This window comes from Octopus bimaculoides, chromosome 19, assembly GCF_046866305.1.
Source record: "Octopus bimaculoides isolate indiv1 chromosome 19, ASM4686630v1, whole genome shotgun sequence".
Lineage (NCBI taxonomy): Eukaryota > Metazoa > Mollusca > Cephalopoda > Octopoda > Octopodidae > Octopus > Octopus bimaculoides.
In genome coordinates this window covers 49,445,014-49,462,537 of record NC_142946.1, presented here as the reverse complement: position 1 = coordinate 49,462,537, position 17,524 = coordinate 49,445,014, and the positions used below count along the sequence as shown (strand labels likewise).

At 35.2% G+C, this 17,524-nt stretch overlaps 2 protein-coding genes across 2 annotated transcripts in view; one reads left to right on the top strand and one right to left on the bottom strand.

The window, feature by feature from the left end:
• The first annotated feature begins 253 nt into the window (after positions 1-253).
• LOC106878097 (SH3 domain-containing protein Dlish) lies at positions 254-5,627 on the top strand. The gene is made up of 2 exons (XM_014927201.3): positions 254-872; positions 2,201-5,627. The coding sequence occupies exons 1-2, from the start codon at positions 824-826 to the stop codon at positions 2,794-2,796; spliced, it is 645 nt and encodes a 214-aa protein (XP_014782687.1). The 5' UTR covers positions 254-823; the 3' UTR covers positions 2,797-5,627.
• Positions 5,628-9,593: 3,966 nt separating this feature from the next.
• The window catches only part of LOC106878105 (staphylococcal nuclease domain-containing protein 1), a 35,148-nt gene continuing 27,217 nt past the window's right edge, over positions 9,594-17,524 (bottom strand). Inside the window, exons 16-22 of the mRNA XM_014927216.3 lie at positions 17,182-17,370; positions 15,671-15,806; positions 14,684-14,810; positions 14,209-14,275; positions 13,097-13,204; positions 10,971-11,219; positions 9,594-9,767 (exon numbers count right to left, since the gene is read on the bottom strand). Of these exons, the coding sequence (XP_014782702.1) occupies positions 9,711-9,767; positions 10,971-11,219; positions 13,097-13,204; positions 14,209-14,275; positions 14,684-14,810; positions 15,671-15,806; positions 17,182-17,370 (933 nt within the window). The 3' untranslated portion in view covers positions 9,594-9,710. The remainder of the gene's footprint in view (positions 9,768-10,970; positions 11,220-13,096; positions 13,205-14,208; positions 14,276-14,683; positions 14,811-15,670; positions 15,807-17,181; positions 17,371-17,524) is intronic.

Here is a 17,524-nt window from a genome sequence, read left to right as displayed (position 1 = left end):
CGTCCTGTGCGACAGCTAAATTAGAATTAGCCGCTTCTATCCTTAAACCTTCACAGTGTTAACCGTTTTACAAAATCAAACTAGAAAACTGGACAAAACAGAGAACACAGTTGAAACATATTAAAGAGAGAGAGAGAGAGAGAGAGAGAGAGAGAGAGAGAGAGAGAGAGAGAAAGAAGAGAAAAAAAAAGAAAAAAACAAACAAAGAAAAACAATTTTGGCAAGAGACGGATTAAAATAAGTACCAGGCTTTAAAAGAAAAGTATTGAAGCAAGCCCGTCGCTAAGGGTGTGCACTGGACGGCACTGCCCCTTCGCTATTCAATGGTGCTCCCTCAGATTTACAGTGATACACTTATTTCGAAACTCCACTTAAGCATTATTACAAATCAGTGCCCACCCAGAATATTCTGAAGCACCTCCGGGCACCAAAGTCTGGCAACGAGCCTGTGCTGGACCCGACTCGTTCGACTAAAATTCTTCAGGGCGGTGCCCCAGTATAGCCGCAATCTAATGACTGAAACAAGTAAAAGATAGAAGATATGTCCACATTAGGATCCTGATTCGATAGTAAGAAAATGGAGAGGTTTTAAAAAGCTCAGCTCATCTAGAGTTACTGTCCTTTATCCGCCAGGGCAACAGGTGGCCACCTGTCTGTATACATACACACATGCATAGGCTGACATACATTCACATAAACACATACATACATACATACGCACATTTAAAGTTATGCAAGTACAGGTGTATCAAGGATTAATTAAATCCACCTGTGTAAATTTTTAAATATCTACTGTTCTTATTTCCCTTATGTAATATTAGCCATGGCATTTTTATGTCCCGCGAAATTGAAAAAGTCAAAAAAGAAGAAAGGTAATCCTTTTTTTTTTTTAAATATTACCAATTCCGATTGAATTTCTTGAATTTAATTTTGATTGTAATATATCACTCGGTGTAGTTTTTTCTTTTTCTTTTCGTATTAAATGTATTTTGGTATTGGCACATATGTACGTTACTTTTTCTCTACTATTTTTTGTCTGTTTGTTTTTCTAAGATACAGACACGTACCTATGCTATAATAAAGCGGACGTACCGCAGTCATTCCGCCTACATACTATTATACTATATATACACTTGTAGAAGTCACAAACATCTGTCAGTGACCACGATGGGACACCGACACTCACACATTGTACAAAAATATGGGTTCAATCTTTGTATTTATAAGAGTTAGGGTCTGATGCTTATCAGATGTAAGGTAAACTGCGTGTGTGTAACGTATTGTGAGAACAAAATTATCACGTCAGAGTTATTTACTTTTCTTTTTTCCCGGCACTTATTACGTTTACCTTTCCCACAGCGTTCTGACAATTACGAACTTCTTCATGCATGACTCAATTTTTCTTTTCGTAAATTGTTTCCTACTCCATAGACCAGTGGTTCTCAACCATTTTTTGACTATGGACCACCTTGATTTTTATTTTACTCAATTGATCTCCTATACTTATTTGATGTTTAAAAAAAATCCCATCATACTTTTACAATTATAGAAAAAAAAAAATATATATTTTGTATATTGTGGAAGTATAATCAATTTATTGCACAAAAATTTTCACCACAAAATCTTATATGGATCCCGGTTAAGAAACACTGCCATAGAGAAAAGAAGAAAAGTTTTCCAAATACACCTACAGATGGGTACCCTCCCCCCACGACTTTGTTGCCTCATAACTTCCAGAAAATTGGATACTTTTTAACGAAACTTCCAACAAATAATGGCTTAGATCTTGTAGATTGAGTGTATGTGAAGATTTGCTGGAAAAAGTTTTTCCAAGGGGTTTGGGGAAAGGAGCTTCGGAAAATTCACACGGCTTGATATCCCCCCCCCCCACTCATAACCTTCAGGAAAATGAATATTTTTTAAATGAAATTTCATACAAATTTCTTTCAAACAGTGTAGATTAGGATTACAAAGAAATTTGTTGGCAAAATCTTCTGTAAGGGGGCGGGGGAGGAGTTTCGGAATTTCTCCCTTTCAACTGAGATTTTTTCCAATTTTTTGTCTTTCAGCACAATCTTCGGAATGATGGGAAGCATCGTTTCACGAAAAAAAAATAAATAAATTTGAAAATTTGATTTTTTTTTTCACTCCCGCCATCAGCATTACATTGTGTTTATGACTGGGTTTTTATCTTTTTCAGAATTTGATCAGTATCCTTTACGCCGAAATTTAACAGGAAGCGCAAGTCTTGACACTTTGACTCAAGTTGGTTTAGCCAAGAAAGACGGTCTCGATCCTGAAGCTCGCTTAATAGTCATTCAAGATTTTGTTGCTTGTGTTGATGACGAAGTTTCTGTGAAGAAAGGAGATATAGTCTACAGTCTTTACAGAGATAATGATTGGTTGTATATACTTTGCGATAATGGTAAAGAAGGCTTTGTTCCCATATCGTACACCACACAAGCAATACGTAAGCAGCAGCGTACAGTTGAAAATGACATCAAACAGAATACACTAGAGAAGGATTCTCATAACAATTCAGGAGAAAGTTATATCAGTTATCAAGAGGCCAGTATATTCCAGAAACGAGACTGTGGGAAATTCTTGGTAGTCTATAATTTTGATGCTGTGAATGACAATGACATCACAGTTGAAAGTGGGGATATTATTACTGTACTAAATGTCGATGATCCAAACTGGTTTTGGATTATAAAAAACTGCAAACAAGAAGGATTTATTCCAGCTTCTTACTTAGTGCCTATAATTCATACTGATCCAACAGGAAAAGGTGTTTAACTAGAGTATTAATACCTCTTGAATTTTTTGTGGGGTTTATGAACAAAATTTTTCACACAGAGAGAATGACATTATATGTCTCTGGACATGAAAAAATTAATATATGTTAATGCATGCCGTGAGAACACTACAACCAAATGCAATAAACTCTTTGGGATTTTCGACTCTGCATGGCTATCATCACTCAGAAATGAGTATAAGTGTATTGAGTTGACAAGAGTATTGGAATCCTGTGCAAAATAAGAGTTTATGAGTTCAATCTCAGCTTGGAAATATGATGAACAGAAGTAAAACTATTTGAAATTTAGTTTTACAAAACAGAAAAGATGAATTTAATGGTCTCTGAATTCAAGATGTCAACATATAATTGTATATCTGGATAGGATGAGGAAACCATGGAATTTCTCTTTTAAAGAATTTGTCTTTCATAAACTTGAATTTGTAAATTGTTACTGATCAAAAACAACATCTCTTTAATGAACATATATTTATGTTTAGTTCAAAAAGAAATTTTTAATTGAATACCTCTGTACACACAAACTTAGCTGGGGAAATGACAACATGTGATATCTCTGCAGGGCATTATCCATATAATAAAATGAAATAGTTATAAGGGAATCAAAATTGGGTCACTAACTTGGCTTACCAGAATCTGTCTTGAGCTGCTAAAGGGTCAGCTCCCCGTCCACTTTATTTTTCATTTACTTGCTTGGTCTGCAGAAAAGGGCAGTGCTCATGGCCTTTGCAAACTCTCCTAGACTAGTGAGACTGATGCCATTTGATAGTCCTCTTGCAACTTTGAAGGCCTGCAAGAAAGACTGGCTGCTCATAGACCATAGGTCTGTTTGATCGTAATTCACCTGTGGCTAAATAAAAACATTCAATTTTAAAGTGATCTGTTCAGAACTGGTGTCATCATTTAATGTGCATTCCATGCTGGCATGGGTTGGACAGTTTGACAGGATCTCGTGTTCAAGGACGACATCATACTCCAGTGTCATTTTTTAGCCATGGTTTCTATGGCTGGATGCCCTTCCTAATGCCAATCACTTTACAGCATAGACTGGGTGCTTTCTTTGTACTACCTGCCCTACTGGAGTCACCATGCAGCTTGCTGAGCTGGAGGTGGGGAGGTTAGCATCCTGCAAGTGAATGAGAGATTGAACTATGAGAAGGGGAAGTAGTGCAGGCTCTTGTTTAGAATCTGCATGCTTACTTCTTGTAGGAGAAAGGAAGAGAAAATGAACAGTAGAAACTGCAAGAGATAATGAGCAATGAGGTAGGGGCCATCTAGGAGATGGCCCCTACAAGGCACAAGGTGAGCTGGAGAATCAGTTTGCTAGATTGTATGTCTTTGGTATTAATTAAACTGAATGAGAATGGGATCGAAAGATGTGATGGAGCATCAAAGCAAACATCTTTTAGTATTTATTTTTGTCTATTTCAATATATATTCTTAGTCCAAATCTCACAAGCATTGTATCCTTTACCTTTGTAAACACTGGTAATTAGTCAAAAGAACAATAATTAGCCATACTGTTAAACATACTAGGCAAGTGTTGAGCTGCTTGCTACTTCCTTTTCTATTGTTCAAACCTTTAAAATGTTTAGATTTTTTGGTTTGGTCTGAAGGAGTTGTATCCACAGCATTTGCAGAATGATGTTCTGGAATGACCTGCAGCTAAAACATTAGTAGGGACATTCCAACAAGGGGGCTTCTACATGGTCATTTTGACTTGTGAGAACTTTTGTGTTGCATGTCGTTTCAGTACAACTTTTTTCTCCTCTCCAAAAGCTCTGGTTTCTGATGCCGTTGTGTAATCCAGTTCACTTCTGTGATATGTGAGCACAATATTTTTGATTTTGTAATATTACTTTACCCTTTAAAACTTTGGTTACAAAATTCGTAATGCATTACTTACCTTCAATATCAGATTATTGGCCAGCTCTGAAAACTTGTTTGCAACTTCTGTGAAGAAATTTCATCCTATTTCGTGTCATATACACAGGAAACCTTTATCTCGGGTTTTTAATTCTGCTTAACCTAAATCAGTGCCATTGCAATACTTGATAAACTTTGCTACACAAGTTAAATGTGTTGTGAACATGGCATGGCTAAATGATTAACAAGTTTACTTCATAATCAAAAAAATCCCCCATTCAAGCCTACTGCATAGCATGTTTTATAATAGCCTTGAGTCAACCCAGTCCATGTGAAAGTAAGTTGAAGGAAATTGTGCGAGACTTTTAGATGGCATGTTCATGCAAATCAGTGGTTCTGAAACCAATTTTTTGCCTATGAGCTTGTATCAAAGATGGCAGTTGTCTCTTGTAACCTGTTTGTTTTGAAGTGATAAGTGTTTTATTCAAGAACACAATGCATCACCTACTCCAAGAATTGAATCCATGATCCTGTGATTGAGTGCAAAATCCTAATCATGATGCCATTTTCCCTCAGCAGAACCAGACGTTTCATCCATAACCATCTCATTTACTTTTTTGAAAAGAAATGATTTTAGGGAAATTTGGCTGTTATTTGTAGCAGGTAAAACTAGTTAAGACTCTCTCTTGTAGACTTGTCTTTTAACCTTATATCAAAGCTCTTCAAGTAGGTCTATGATCAAAAGCATTCCAATTGTGACCATCCCGTTTGTTATTGGGTGTCTAGGATCACATTCTCCAGTGTGTGCAAGTGTTTTTTAATACAGTAGAAATTGGATCTATTTCTTGCAAGTTAAGCATCTTCAGGATCTTTCATGTCATCACAGTTGAATGGGATGGTCGTCATGACTTCAAAGCTTTACCCTTGAATAAACTTTACAATATTTTGAGTACTTCTTCCTCTTTTTTTTTTACACCAAAGCATGTATGTATAATAGTTTTAGCTGCATTGCTCAAATATCTGGTAGCATCTTTGGCAGGTGTCTCCTTTTATAGCCCTGGGCTGCCGAACGCCATGAATGGAGTGTGTGTGTGTGTGTGTGTGTGTGTGTTAGTAACTTGTCTAGATGTCACGTAACTCTTGAATGTCATTCATTTCCAGAGCTCTGTGAAAATATGTCTGACCGTGGGGGAAAGGCTGCCTTGCTGGAAACAGATGGGGCTTAGTAACAGAAAGGACATCTGGTTCACTAAACTCCAAGCATTCTTCCAATGTTCTTAAATAAAGTATTAAACTGGATGACGAGTTGATTGTTAAACAAAATCTAAGATTTAGAAAAGCTTGCAGTTAAGTAAATTTCATTCTTACTTGAACTTCCTTTATTGGTACTGTACCCACCTTCAAAATTGAACAACTTAGGCTCAGGTCTGTCATGAACCCAAAGTTTCATAAAGCCGGAATTCAACTTGGTTTCCATGGCATGTAAGTTACGGAGATTGCAACATAACCTCCTGAATAGGCTGCTAGTCCATTACTAATTTAACTTCCCAGCTATTGCAGGGACACTCATTTATAGCTGAGTGTGGAATGGAGCAATGTGAAATAGTGTTTTGTTCAAGAATACACTATAATTGTACAACCACACATGTAACACCACACCTAACAAGGCCATGTGTACTTTCACAAAAAAAAAAAAAAAAAGTTTCATTGGCAATTTTCGTTAAGCCTAAGTATGAATAAGGCTTTGTAAACCATTCAACTAACCTTTCTTATAGCTTATCTTTTAATTACAAAGATGGTTGCCTCAATTCATGGCACTCTGTCGGTTACGACGACGAGGGTTCCAGTTGATCCGATCAACAGAACAGCCTGCTCGTGAAATTAATGTGCAAGTGGCCGAGCACTCCACAGACACGTGTACCCTTAATGTAGTTCTCGGGGAGATTCAGCATAACACAGTGACAAGGCTGGCCCCTTGAAATACAGGTACAACAGAAACAGGAAGAAAGAGTGAGAAAGTTGTGGTGAAAGAGTACAGCAGGGTTCACCACCCCACCCTGCTGGAGCCTCGTGGAGCTTTAGGTGTTTTTGCTCAATAAACACTCACAACGCCCGGTCTGGGAATCAAAACTGCGAGTCCGCTGCCCTAACCACTGGGCCATTGCGCTTCCACTATAGTCACCTCAATTATTGTATAATTGAAAGGGTTAGTAACTTTTATGAAGTTATTTGAATTTTACTTTTCTCTCAATACTAAGAAATTCCAAACATTGCTAAGTGTTTTCTGATACATGAAATTTCCCAAAATATAAATAAATAAATAATGTAATTTAGATATGAAAGACGGATTGCACACTACTAATTACGAACAGATGGTTTTTTTGCAATTTCAAAAAAAGTTACTGAGAACAGATGACTATAAAGGAACTGCAGTTCAAAATTGTAAATAGCAAATAACAAGACAATACATGAAAAGACTGAAGAAATCACGTAAACTAGTTAAGTCATTATGGGGAAGCATGGCAAATTCACTCACAGATAATTCCAGAAATTATAATTTCACATCCATTTTTGCCAAGAGGTTATCATATGTAAGACAATTTCTTTTGAAGTCTCTAGTGTGTAGTGGCAGAATGATGGTTTTCTGTTTTGAAGCGAAATCTGTTTGAAACCCTAGTAAGGCAGAATTATGTATTTTGTTCAGATTAAAAAAGTGTCTGTCCTTTTATCTTTTGTTTCAGTCATAAGACAGCAGCATCACCCTAAAGGATTTACCCAAATCTACCTCAGCACTTATTCTGTTGATCCCTTCTACTGAACTGCTAAGCTACAAGGACATAAACAAACCAAAACTGGTGGCTGGAGAGGGAAGAAACAAACATACATGACCAGTTTCCACATGCCTATGAAATTCATTCACAAGGCATTGGATGTCCATGGGTTATAGCAGAAGACACTAGCCCAAGGTGCCATGCAGTGGGACTGAACCTGAAACCACGTAGTTGCTACATGAGCTTTCTAACCACACAACCATACCTGTGCATTCACTGTAGAAGTAAAGCTTGATAATGTCATTAGCTGTGCATCAATCACACATAGGTAATTTCATTGAAGTATATGAAAACCTGCCTGTATTTATAAGAACTGTACAAGGACTCTGATTTAGAAAAAAGGTGGCTACAGAAATAAATGGAAAGATCTAAATGACAGTAATAAACAAAAAAGACTTAGTTCATTTTACCAGACAGTGGAGTGATGGAAACTTGAGAGAGCAGCCAATGATAATTTGGATAATTTGATTTTTATAAACTCTTAACAGTGGTTTCAGAGATGACACCTAATATAAAAATTTTTAATTAAATTTTAAAAAGACAAAAAAAAAGAAAAAAAAAAAGCATATCTTGTAGAAAGTATTGGATTAAAAATCAATATTTCAGCATAATAATGAACATTTCACAATGGTACAAGCTTGCTTTTTTGCCTTGCATTTTTTTTTTTTTTCAAATAAAATTTTTCAGAACTGAAAATAAAAACAGTTATTTTTCATAAAATAATGACAACAACAAAATACAAATAACTTTCTTGAGAACAAGATTATTTCATAAGAAATTTGATTTTCATGATAGTGGGTATGCAATATATTTGGAGAGAGAATTGAACCTGGTTTTATTCAGTTAGAAATTAATATTAAAAAAAAAAAAAAAAATTATAGTCTACAGAGAAGGGACAGGATATTGTTACTTTTTAAAAAATTTTTTTAACCTTTTTAAAATCGGCATAATTTAAATGAAAAGGGTTATTCTGCTCAGAACAAAGGCCAGTCAAAATCCTGAGCAGAAACCAAAGCAGTTCTAAGTTCTAATAACTAATCTAACAAAATAAGGAGATTTTTTTTCTTCTTTTTCTAAATTTAAATAGCTAAAATATTAAAAGCTCACAAACTATACCCAGGAGTTATATCCTGAGTGGAAGGAATTCTAAAATTGACTGACAAATTTACGCAGATCACTTTTGATCTATGAAAAACAAAAGAGAAAAAGCTTTTAGACAAATCAAAAAACTCAAAACCCTGATATAGTGAAAAAAAAGGACAAACCAGTTTTAAGACACTATGAGTAGGTAGCTTTATCATGGAAGGCAACAACTAGTTTCAAAATTTAATTCTGAGCTCACTTTGAAGTAAAGGATTCAACACCAATATGCCATTTATAAAGCCAGTCATTATTTTCTGTCTACATTCATATTTACTGCAAATGTTTAACAAAATATACCTGCAACCAGTATAATTTAGAGTAGAAAAAAAAGGGGGGGGGGGAAGAAGAAGAAAACTCACTGAATTGCCGAGCTGGATATAAAATTGCTGATAAGATACTTGAGAATAATCAAAAGATAGCTTATAATTAAATAGCTTCTGCTGCCATGGTTTCTATACTGCAATGTATGTAAAATTAGAGGGAAAATAGTTTCAGCAGTAACATTAAATGGCTAACATGTCAATGACAATTACACTTCTCAGCTAACTAAATCACAAAACTTTAGCCAAGTAACAAGCTTCATTCCATTTTAAATATGTTATTAAATGTATAGGATGCAGACTCCTTTTGTAATTATTAAGCTATATTCCATAGAGAGAGGAAAATATATATGTATGCATATATAATATGTATATCAGGAGATATGTATATAGTTGAAAAACAGTTGTGTTTTGTTTTTTCTTTTTAGACTTTTCCCAACCATCCTTAAAAGATAGAAGACTTTTTTAAAAAAAAGTTTCTTCTAAATTGACTACAATATCATCTTAGTTGGTTTAGAAAGTTAAGATGAAGTTTTAAAACCTAAAACCTCCAATGCTAAAGTATTAAAAGTGTACTTTCAATTTAGTTGTATGTTAGTAAATCAAACAAACCAGCTAAGATTGAAATTTCAGTCAGTCTTTTTCAGCAAAGTATTGTTATTTTATTTAATAAATTTCATTCATAATTTGTGTTATTATTTTCCAAATATACTTTTCACTGCATTTATTTCAGATTCTTTAACCAAATTCTCTGGCATCATCTTCAGTAATGTCACCATAACGCCATAAGTTTTGCTGCAAAGAGAAAAAATGCATATTTGTATTGTAGACTCCACTGTTTGTGTATATGAGAAAGCCATGTATAAGTATTGTCAGTATAATAAGCACACTGCCTTTACATACAACCATAAGACATCTATTCAAGTGAAAAAGCACAGAAAATAGCAGTTATAAACCACAGACATTCAAGTGTTTATACAATGTGTGTACATGTAGTTTTAGTTTGTTTTAGTAAGAAATATTGTTTAGAATGTAAACAGATACACACTCTCATCACACTCAAGTATACAGGCAAACATCTTAAATAAAATAAAATAGATTTTGTACAATTCTTTGTACAAGCAAAACACGGTCCTGTGACTCGTTTAGGTGGGCAATAACTCTGAAAAAGAACTAATTATGACTAAGAACAAAGGCGATGTTGACTGGAAGGTGTTAATGAGTTGTTTTGCCCAAATGAATGAAGTCTCCACTATAAGCATGGGCAACTTTTTGAAGGAGTGGGCCACATGAGGCATGGCTCATCATCAGGTGGGTTGCCCTACTAATTTTTCATTTAGGCATTTCGTTCAGGAAGTCTCACAGGCCACAATTTGCCTGTGACTGCTTCTGCTCTACATGGTCACTGAGCCTGCTAGAAATATCAGCCCAATCTACCTCAGATCACATTCTAAAGTCTTCAAAAAGAAGACACATATTAGACAATGTAGTTCTAGACACAATATGCATAGAAAACAAAAAAATCCAGACAGTCAAAATTGAAAAAAGTACCTTTGATCAGAGGTTTGTTTGGGACTGATCTGGAGATAAACAACCCACTTTTGCCAACACATTGCTCTATCTGATATCTAATATTGATTTCTAACATTGACAAACAGCCATAAATTTGTAAAGGAGGAGGTGTATAATTGGCCGAATTAATCCAGAAAAGGATTAGTAAACTGCACCAAATTCCGATGTCGCTTTGACATGATTTGTATGGCTGGATGCCCTTCCTAGTACCAAGTTCTTTACAGAGTGTACTAGTTGGTTTTTTTTCTATATGGCACTAACATTGGTGAGGTCCCCAAGTAACTCTCAAAACAAAAGACCCCCCCCCCCATCCTAACTGAGGGGTGGGGAGAGACTTTATAACAACACAACCACATCAAATAAAAGCAAAAACCAAAATTAAGTTGCACTTTAATTAATTACGCTGAAAAACAATTAGAAACCTACCCTGGCGGACTTTGCTTTTTCTTGAGCATTCATATAAGAGGCCACTAATTTGCTGAGACGCTTTTCTTTGCGGGTCTCTACTAGCAAAATACCATCTGAGATTAAGCTGAATGCTACATCGTCCCGTGACTCTCCCAGCTGGCCAGTTACAAAGTCAACACCATTGGCTTTATATTCTAAATTCACCACAAGCTGCTTTCCAAAAATGTCATGATTTAGAGCCTCGTAAGCATCACGTTTGGCATCTTCCTATAATAGAAAGAATTATAAAACAAATTTTTTTAATCATTAGATTATTTCCATTAAGGATGTCAGAGGAACAGATTGGATTAACTTTATTTAACCCTTTAGTATTTAAACAAGCCATATCTGGCCCAAATATTCTACCTGTTTTATGTTCAGACTGGCCAGTTCTGGCCTCTTACACCAACCCTACAATGTCATTCTAAAAATAAGCAATCTCATCATCAAAATCTCAAAGTTACAAGATAATGCATGATTAATTCAAAACAATTATGAATGAATAAGCATTACATTTGACAGGGTAATCTGAATGTTATTAGCTCTCTTTGCTGCTTGGACATAGTGAATATTGAAAAAAAGCATTCTTATATATCATATATACACTTTTAATATGCTGTTTTATCTCTGTAGTGTAACTGGTCAGTTGCTTAATAAAGAAAGACATGTTAATAATCAAACGCACAAATATAAACCTATACACATGAAAAATTTTGAGACAAATTGGTGCAATGAATAGAAATACTTACTAGAATTTATTCAGCCCAATCTACATGGACACTCCCTTGCTCATAAATGCATGAACAAAAAATTATATTAAAAATAATGAAAAACCAAATCAAAACAAAAAGTGTTCACTTTTTGTCAAGATTCTATTGTTAAAATTAAATATCACAATTCTGCATTTAAGAGATGAGGAATTATGTACATTATTTACATTTGACGGATATTTATCCTCATCTTGTTTGTTAACACAACATTTCGGCTGATATACCCTCCACCCTTCATCAGGTGTCTTGGGAAAATTTCGAACCTGGGCTCTCATTCCTGAGGTATTTTTTGATATTATTATCATCATTATTATTCAGGTCACTGCTTGGAATCGAACTTGAAATCTTGGGGTTAGTAGCTCACACTCTTAACCACTACGCCAAGGCATAGTGGTTAAGAGCTTGGGCTAACACCAAGATTCCGAGTTAGATTCCTGGTAGTGACCTGAATAATAACAACAACAACAACAACATTGAAAAATACATTATGAATGAGAACCCAGGTTTGAAATTTCCCCCAAGACACCTGATGAAGGGTGGAGGGTATATCAGCCGAAACGTTGTGTTAACAAACAAGATGAGGATAAATATCCATTAAATATATATAAAAAAAAATAATGTAAATAATATTAAATATCACAAGTTGAGAAAATAATCAAATTCTTGAACAGAGTCTACTGAAGAACCTTCTGTGTATGTGTCAGAGATATTACAGAGAAGACAGAGACAAGCTTAAACTTAACGATTTAGCATTCAAACTGGCCATATCTGACCCAAATATTCTTCTGTCTGTTGTTTTGTTCAGATTGGCTAGGTTCAGCCTCTCACACCTACTCTACATTGTCATTCTAAAAATAAGCAATCATATCATTGGAGTATCAAAGCTATGAAATAATTCATGATTAATTCAAATTGTTGTAAATAATTAAGCATTGCATTTGACAGAGTAATGTGAATGCTTAAGGATTAGAATAAAAGGCCAGTCTATCCAAGCACAGAGATACCATACTCAATAGCAGAAAAGATGCATGGACATATTAGATGCAACCCTATTTCAACAGCACATATCCAGGACAAATTTTTTTTTAGTTCATTAAAGCTTACAGGAGGTCCGACTTCGTGTATAGGACCCAAGGTGATTTTTTTGGCATATTTTTTGAGGGGAAAAAGGTGCATCTTATATGCCATCAAATATGGTGACTAGGATTTTAACAGAACACAAACTTCAAACTAAATTGACGAAACAGCAAAGTCATAATTACTTAGCTGCACAAATCTGTCTATAAACAAGTTCCACCACCCGCCGCATTGAAACATGTAACACTTTCTACTTACATCATCAGGGCATTTCACACATGCAAGTCCAAATAGTGTTGCTTGTGCAGGTAATGACTGGAAGACTGGTGGTAACGCAGCAAGCATGGAGAATGGAACTTCTTCCCGCTAAAAAAACAAATAAAAACAATACACAATTAATAACTGGTATTATACACACACACACACACACACACACAGCTAGATGCTCATCCTGTTGCCAACTCTCATCAGTTTGCAAGCAAGGTAATATTTCTCCATGGCCAAACATATTTTTGCAGAATATTGGAAATAAATGACACTGCTTGACTATATACAGTGACAAAGTTACAGCTATCATGTGATATCAAGGAGATAATATACATACATACATACATATGTACATGACAGACTTTCACACTGTTTCCACCTCCCAATTCCACTTACAAGGCTTTCATTGACCCGAGGCTATAGGAGAAGATACTTGCCCAAGGTACCATGCAATGAGACTGAACTTGAAACCATGTGACTGGGAAGCAAACTTTACCTTATAGCCATACCTGTGCTAGGATGCATGCATATATGAGACAGTAGATGTGCCAATTCAAAAGAGGAATGAGAAAAAAATACCCTATGGTAAGATAAAAATCACACATAACTTATTAAGGCACGTTTGAATTTCTTGTCAGTGGGCTTGTTTCCCTTTAAAGTCTAAAATTAGTTCCGTCTTGACATAATTTTAGCTAGAAAAATCATATCCATTAATTCATTTATGAAGACATCCACAAATATACAGTTTAACAGGGCTGACTGAAATGAACACCGACAACTACTTGAGGCTTCCTTATGTGAAAGCTTCACGTAGTTCTTCAGGTCATCATGCGGGAATAGCATTTGTCTTTGAGTTTTATCCCAGCCTGGAAGACAAACTATGCAAAGTTTTCATGAAAGGAGACTTCAAGTGGCACTTAGTGTTGGTTTCAGTCGACTAAAATAAATACACTGTCATTGATGTGTGTGGCTGTAACTCTTAATAGGAACTGACTCAAACCAGGACGACCCGTCCATGCCATACCAACACGGAAAGCATATAATGAAGAGGGTTTACAATTAAATTTATTCCATTAATTACTTCAAAATTAAATATTACTTACATTACCATAATCTATGTATAACATTGATGCTTTGTTATTACTAACTTTTTCCACTTTAGCTCTGTACCTGCAAAGAAGAAAGAAAAAAGTTCGTATTTAAATGAAATAAAATTACTTAAAAAGCAATTTCTTGTAACCTACCGGATTGCTCAGACAAGTGCTGGCAGTGATAACGATCTACAGAACAGACTTACAGATCAAAAGGACAATTCAGTTGTGACTACTACCCCCACCCCATTTTATTTTTTGCAGATGCAAAATTATTTACAACTACATTATCTGACGTTTGAATTTCTCTGGGTTGATAAATTATCATTAAAAACTGATATATTCACACTAGTGTTGTTAAATACTGGAATAGGCTGGACAACATGAATAGAGAATGCCACATCAAAAGAGAGAGAAGTGGGGAAGAACTGTCACAGCAATGAGGATTTTAGTTTAATGTCAGCCAAACAAAAACCAATTTACTTACCACTGATTATCAACAGAAAACTTAGCTGCACAGATTGCTCCACGCTTTGGCGTATAAGCACCAACAACTGGAGTATTAGTTTCAAGTTCTTTCCGAAGTTGCTCCATCATTTCAACCAGTTGTGGACCTTCAAATCGAATACGAATATAATTTAAATAAGCACAGACATACAAACAAGGAAATAAAAAGCGATGATTCTATTTGCTTAAACTTTTGTTTGATTCAGTATTATTTCTATGGGTTGGCCATCAAAATGTAAGATAATGTACACACACATATAAATTCATACATACACATAAGAAAATAAGACAACAAAGGATTAAATGATTATGAACTTCATTAGCTAACAACTGTTTGTGCTATAAGATGCAGTTAAGTGCCTGAGTAATACCTTATTGTTTCATCAGAGCCTCAAATATGAAGTGCAGTTTATTTAGGAAAAGAATTACATTTATTCATTCATATATATATATATATATATATATATATATATATATATATATATATATATAAAAGAGCATTAACAATGAGAAAGCCAACATGTAAATTGGGGATAAATATATATGTATGTATGTACACACACATACGTAGATAGAGGGATGGATGAATAGACAGAGATATTTATTCCGCCAAGGTCAACTTTGCCTTTCATCCTTTCGGGATTGATAAATTAAGTACCAGTGAAATTCTGGAGTCAATGTAATTGACTAGTCCCCTCCCCACAAATTTTCTACAGTAGAAAGTATTATTATTAAGACAAGCTGGCAGAATCATGAGCACATCAGACGAAATGTTTAGTGGTGTATCATCCATCCTTACGTTCAAACACCACCAAGGTCAACTTTGCCTTCCATCCTTTTGGGGTTGATGAATGAAGTACCAGTTACGTACTGGGGTTGATGTAATTGACTTAGCACTCCACCCTCCCACAAAATTTCAGGCCTTGTTTAATTGCATAGCTAGATAAAAATACAAAGGGAAACTTACCACTCTCAACATACTGGGCGTAAAATTTCAAATCAGGCATAACTTCTGTGACAACAACATTGCAGTAATTTAGTTTACGCTCTAATGGTTCTTCAACAACTTGGTCATTTTTAGGTTCTTCATAATTTGACCAAATCTGGAAATATTTTTGTTGTTTTTCTTAATAAATATATACATGTTTAACAATTACTAAGTACAAATGCTTTGCTCACACAACTACTTGAGATGTGAAACCGACACGCATACAGCCAGGTAACATGAACACACTTTTGACAACAGAATCTCTTTTTCCTTCCCTCATCAGAACATCTTAACCACACATCTCTTAACACAACTAATGCACTTCCTCTTCTTACTCCCCTACATCACTTCATTGCCATTCATGCAAACACATAACGACAAATTGGATAATACACAGAGTTTTTTAAGTAATTTCACAAAATGAAAATCTAATAATTATATACGAGTTCAAACTCTGCTTCAGTTAAGCAGAGTTTTCTTTGGACAAGACACTTTGCTTGATGGCTTCAGGCAAACCAGCAGGAAAACAAGTCTCACTTCTTAACTAAATGAAATAACTGCTACTTGCACCACAGGCAAGGTTGATTGTCTTAATATAAACCTAATACTGTTGCACGAGATACTCCAGAATAGCATCCACTGCATGATGAATTGTGAAGAGCCAGACTAGAATAACATGTGTTGTGTCTAAGACATTTGACACAAAAGTTGTTCTGGCTGCTATTGTTCATGAACTGCTTGACCAGAAATGACAGGAGCTATGCAAAAATGACACCACCACGACCACATTACCCTGTGTTAATATTCTACATTTTCAAAGATCTTCGACTCATGGAACAAGCATTGTAAAATATCTCACCCAGGAGTGCCATACCATAAATGCATGAAAATCTGAGCTTAAACCAGTATTTTAACCACAAAAACACTGTGTTGTTTAATCAACCTTTTATATCTGCTTTTCATGCTAGCACGAGTAGAACGGGTTGATAGGACCCAATGGGAGGTGGGGGACATATGCAAAAGGTTTGGTGATTGGAAGGGTGGCCCGCAAAGCAGTTGGTGATACAAAGCTGTAAAAACCAGGTCATTGCAATGAAATAATTGAATGGTGACCTGGACAAAGAAGAGTAGACCACCAAGTAATTAAATACTGTCAACTGGATACAGGTGACTCTTTAGTTTTGATGCAGACAATATTTCTAGTGCTGACTGCGCAATAAAATCCACCAGGTGCATGTAAAATGATTGGCAGGGGAAAGGGCAGCCAGGCGTAACAAAAAAGAAAAAAAGCAGACATACAATAAAGACCAGCAATGTTTCAGTTTTTGTGTATGCAAAATAACAAAGGATCATGACAAATGGTTGGACAGTGTGAGATGCATCATCTCATTCCAGCACATTAAATTTCACAATGATGATTACATAATAAAAATTAAATTATGATTACATAATAGAATTATGATTACATAATAGAAATTTCAAAAATTTACATTTAATTTAGCTGTCTTTGCTTTTGTTTCTGCTTCTAATAAAGCTTTGTAACACGCACTACGTTCTGCAGTGAAATGGACTTTTGCTAAACCTTCTTCAACAAGTGCAATAGACAGGTTAGTAGTTTCAATGTGTAACCATCCAATGAAATTTCCACCTTTATCAATAGTCTCTACTTCAACTTCAACCTAGAGAAATAAACAAAACAAAAAAAAGGGAAAATATGACAAATGCATTAAGTGACCATGAGTACGATAATATAGTCAGACCAGTAACTCTATTTTATATCAAAAATTGCATTTAATTTAAGAACAAGGCCAACATGTTTTTTGGGGAGGGAAG

Excerpts from the sequence above, each read along its gene's own strand:
- LOC106878097 (XM_014927201.3), top strand. The coding sequence starts at position 824 with ATGGCATTTTTATGTCCCGCGAAATTGAAAAAGTCAAAAAAGAAGAAA. Across the intron at positions 873-2,200 it reads AAAGTCAAAAAAGAAGAAAG|AATTTGATCAGTATCCTTTA; the intron begins GTAATCCTTTTT and ends TATCTTTTTCAG.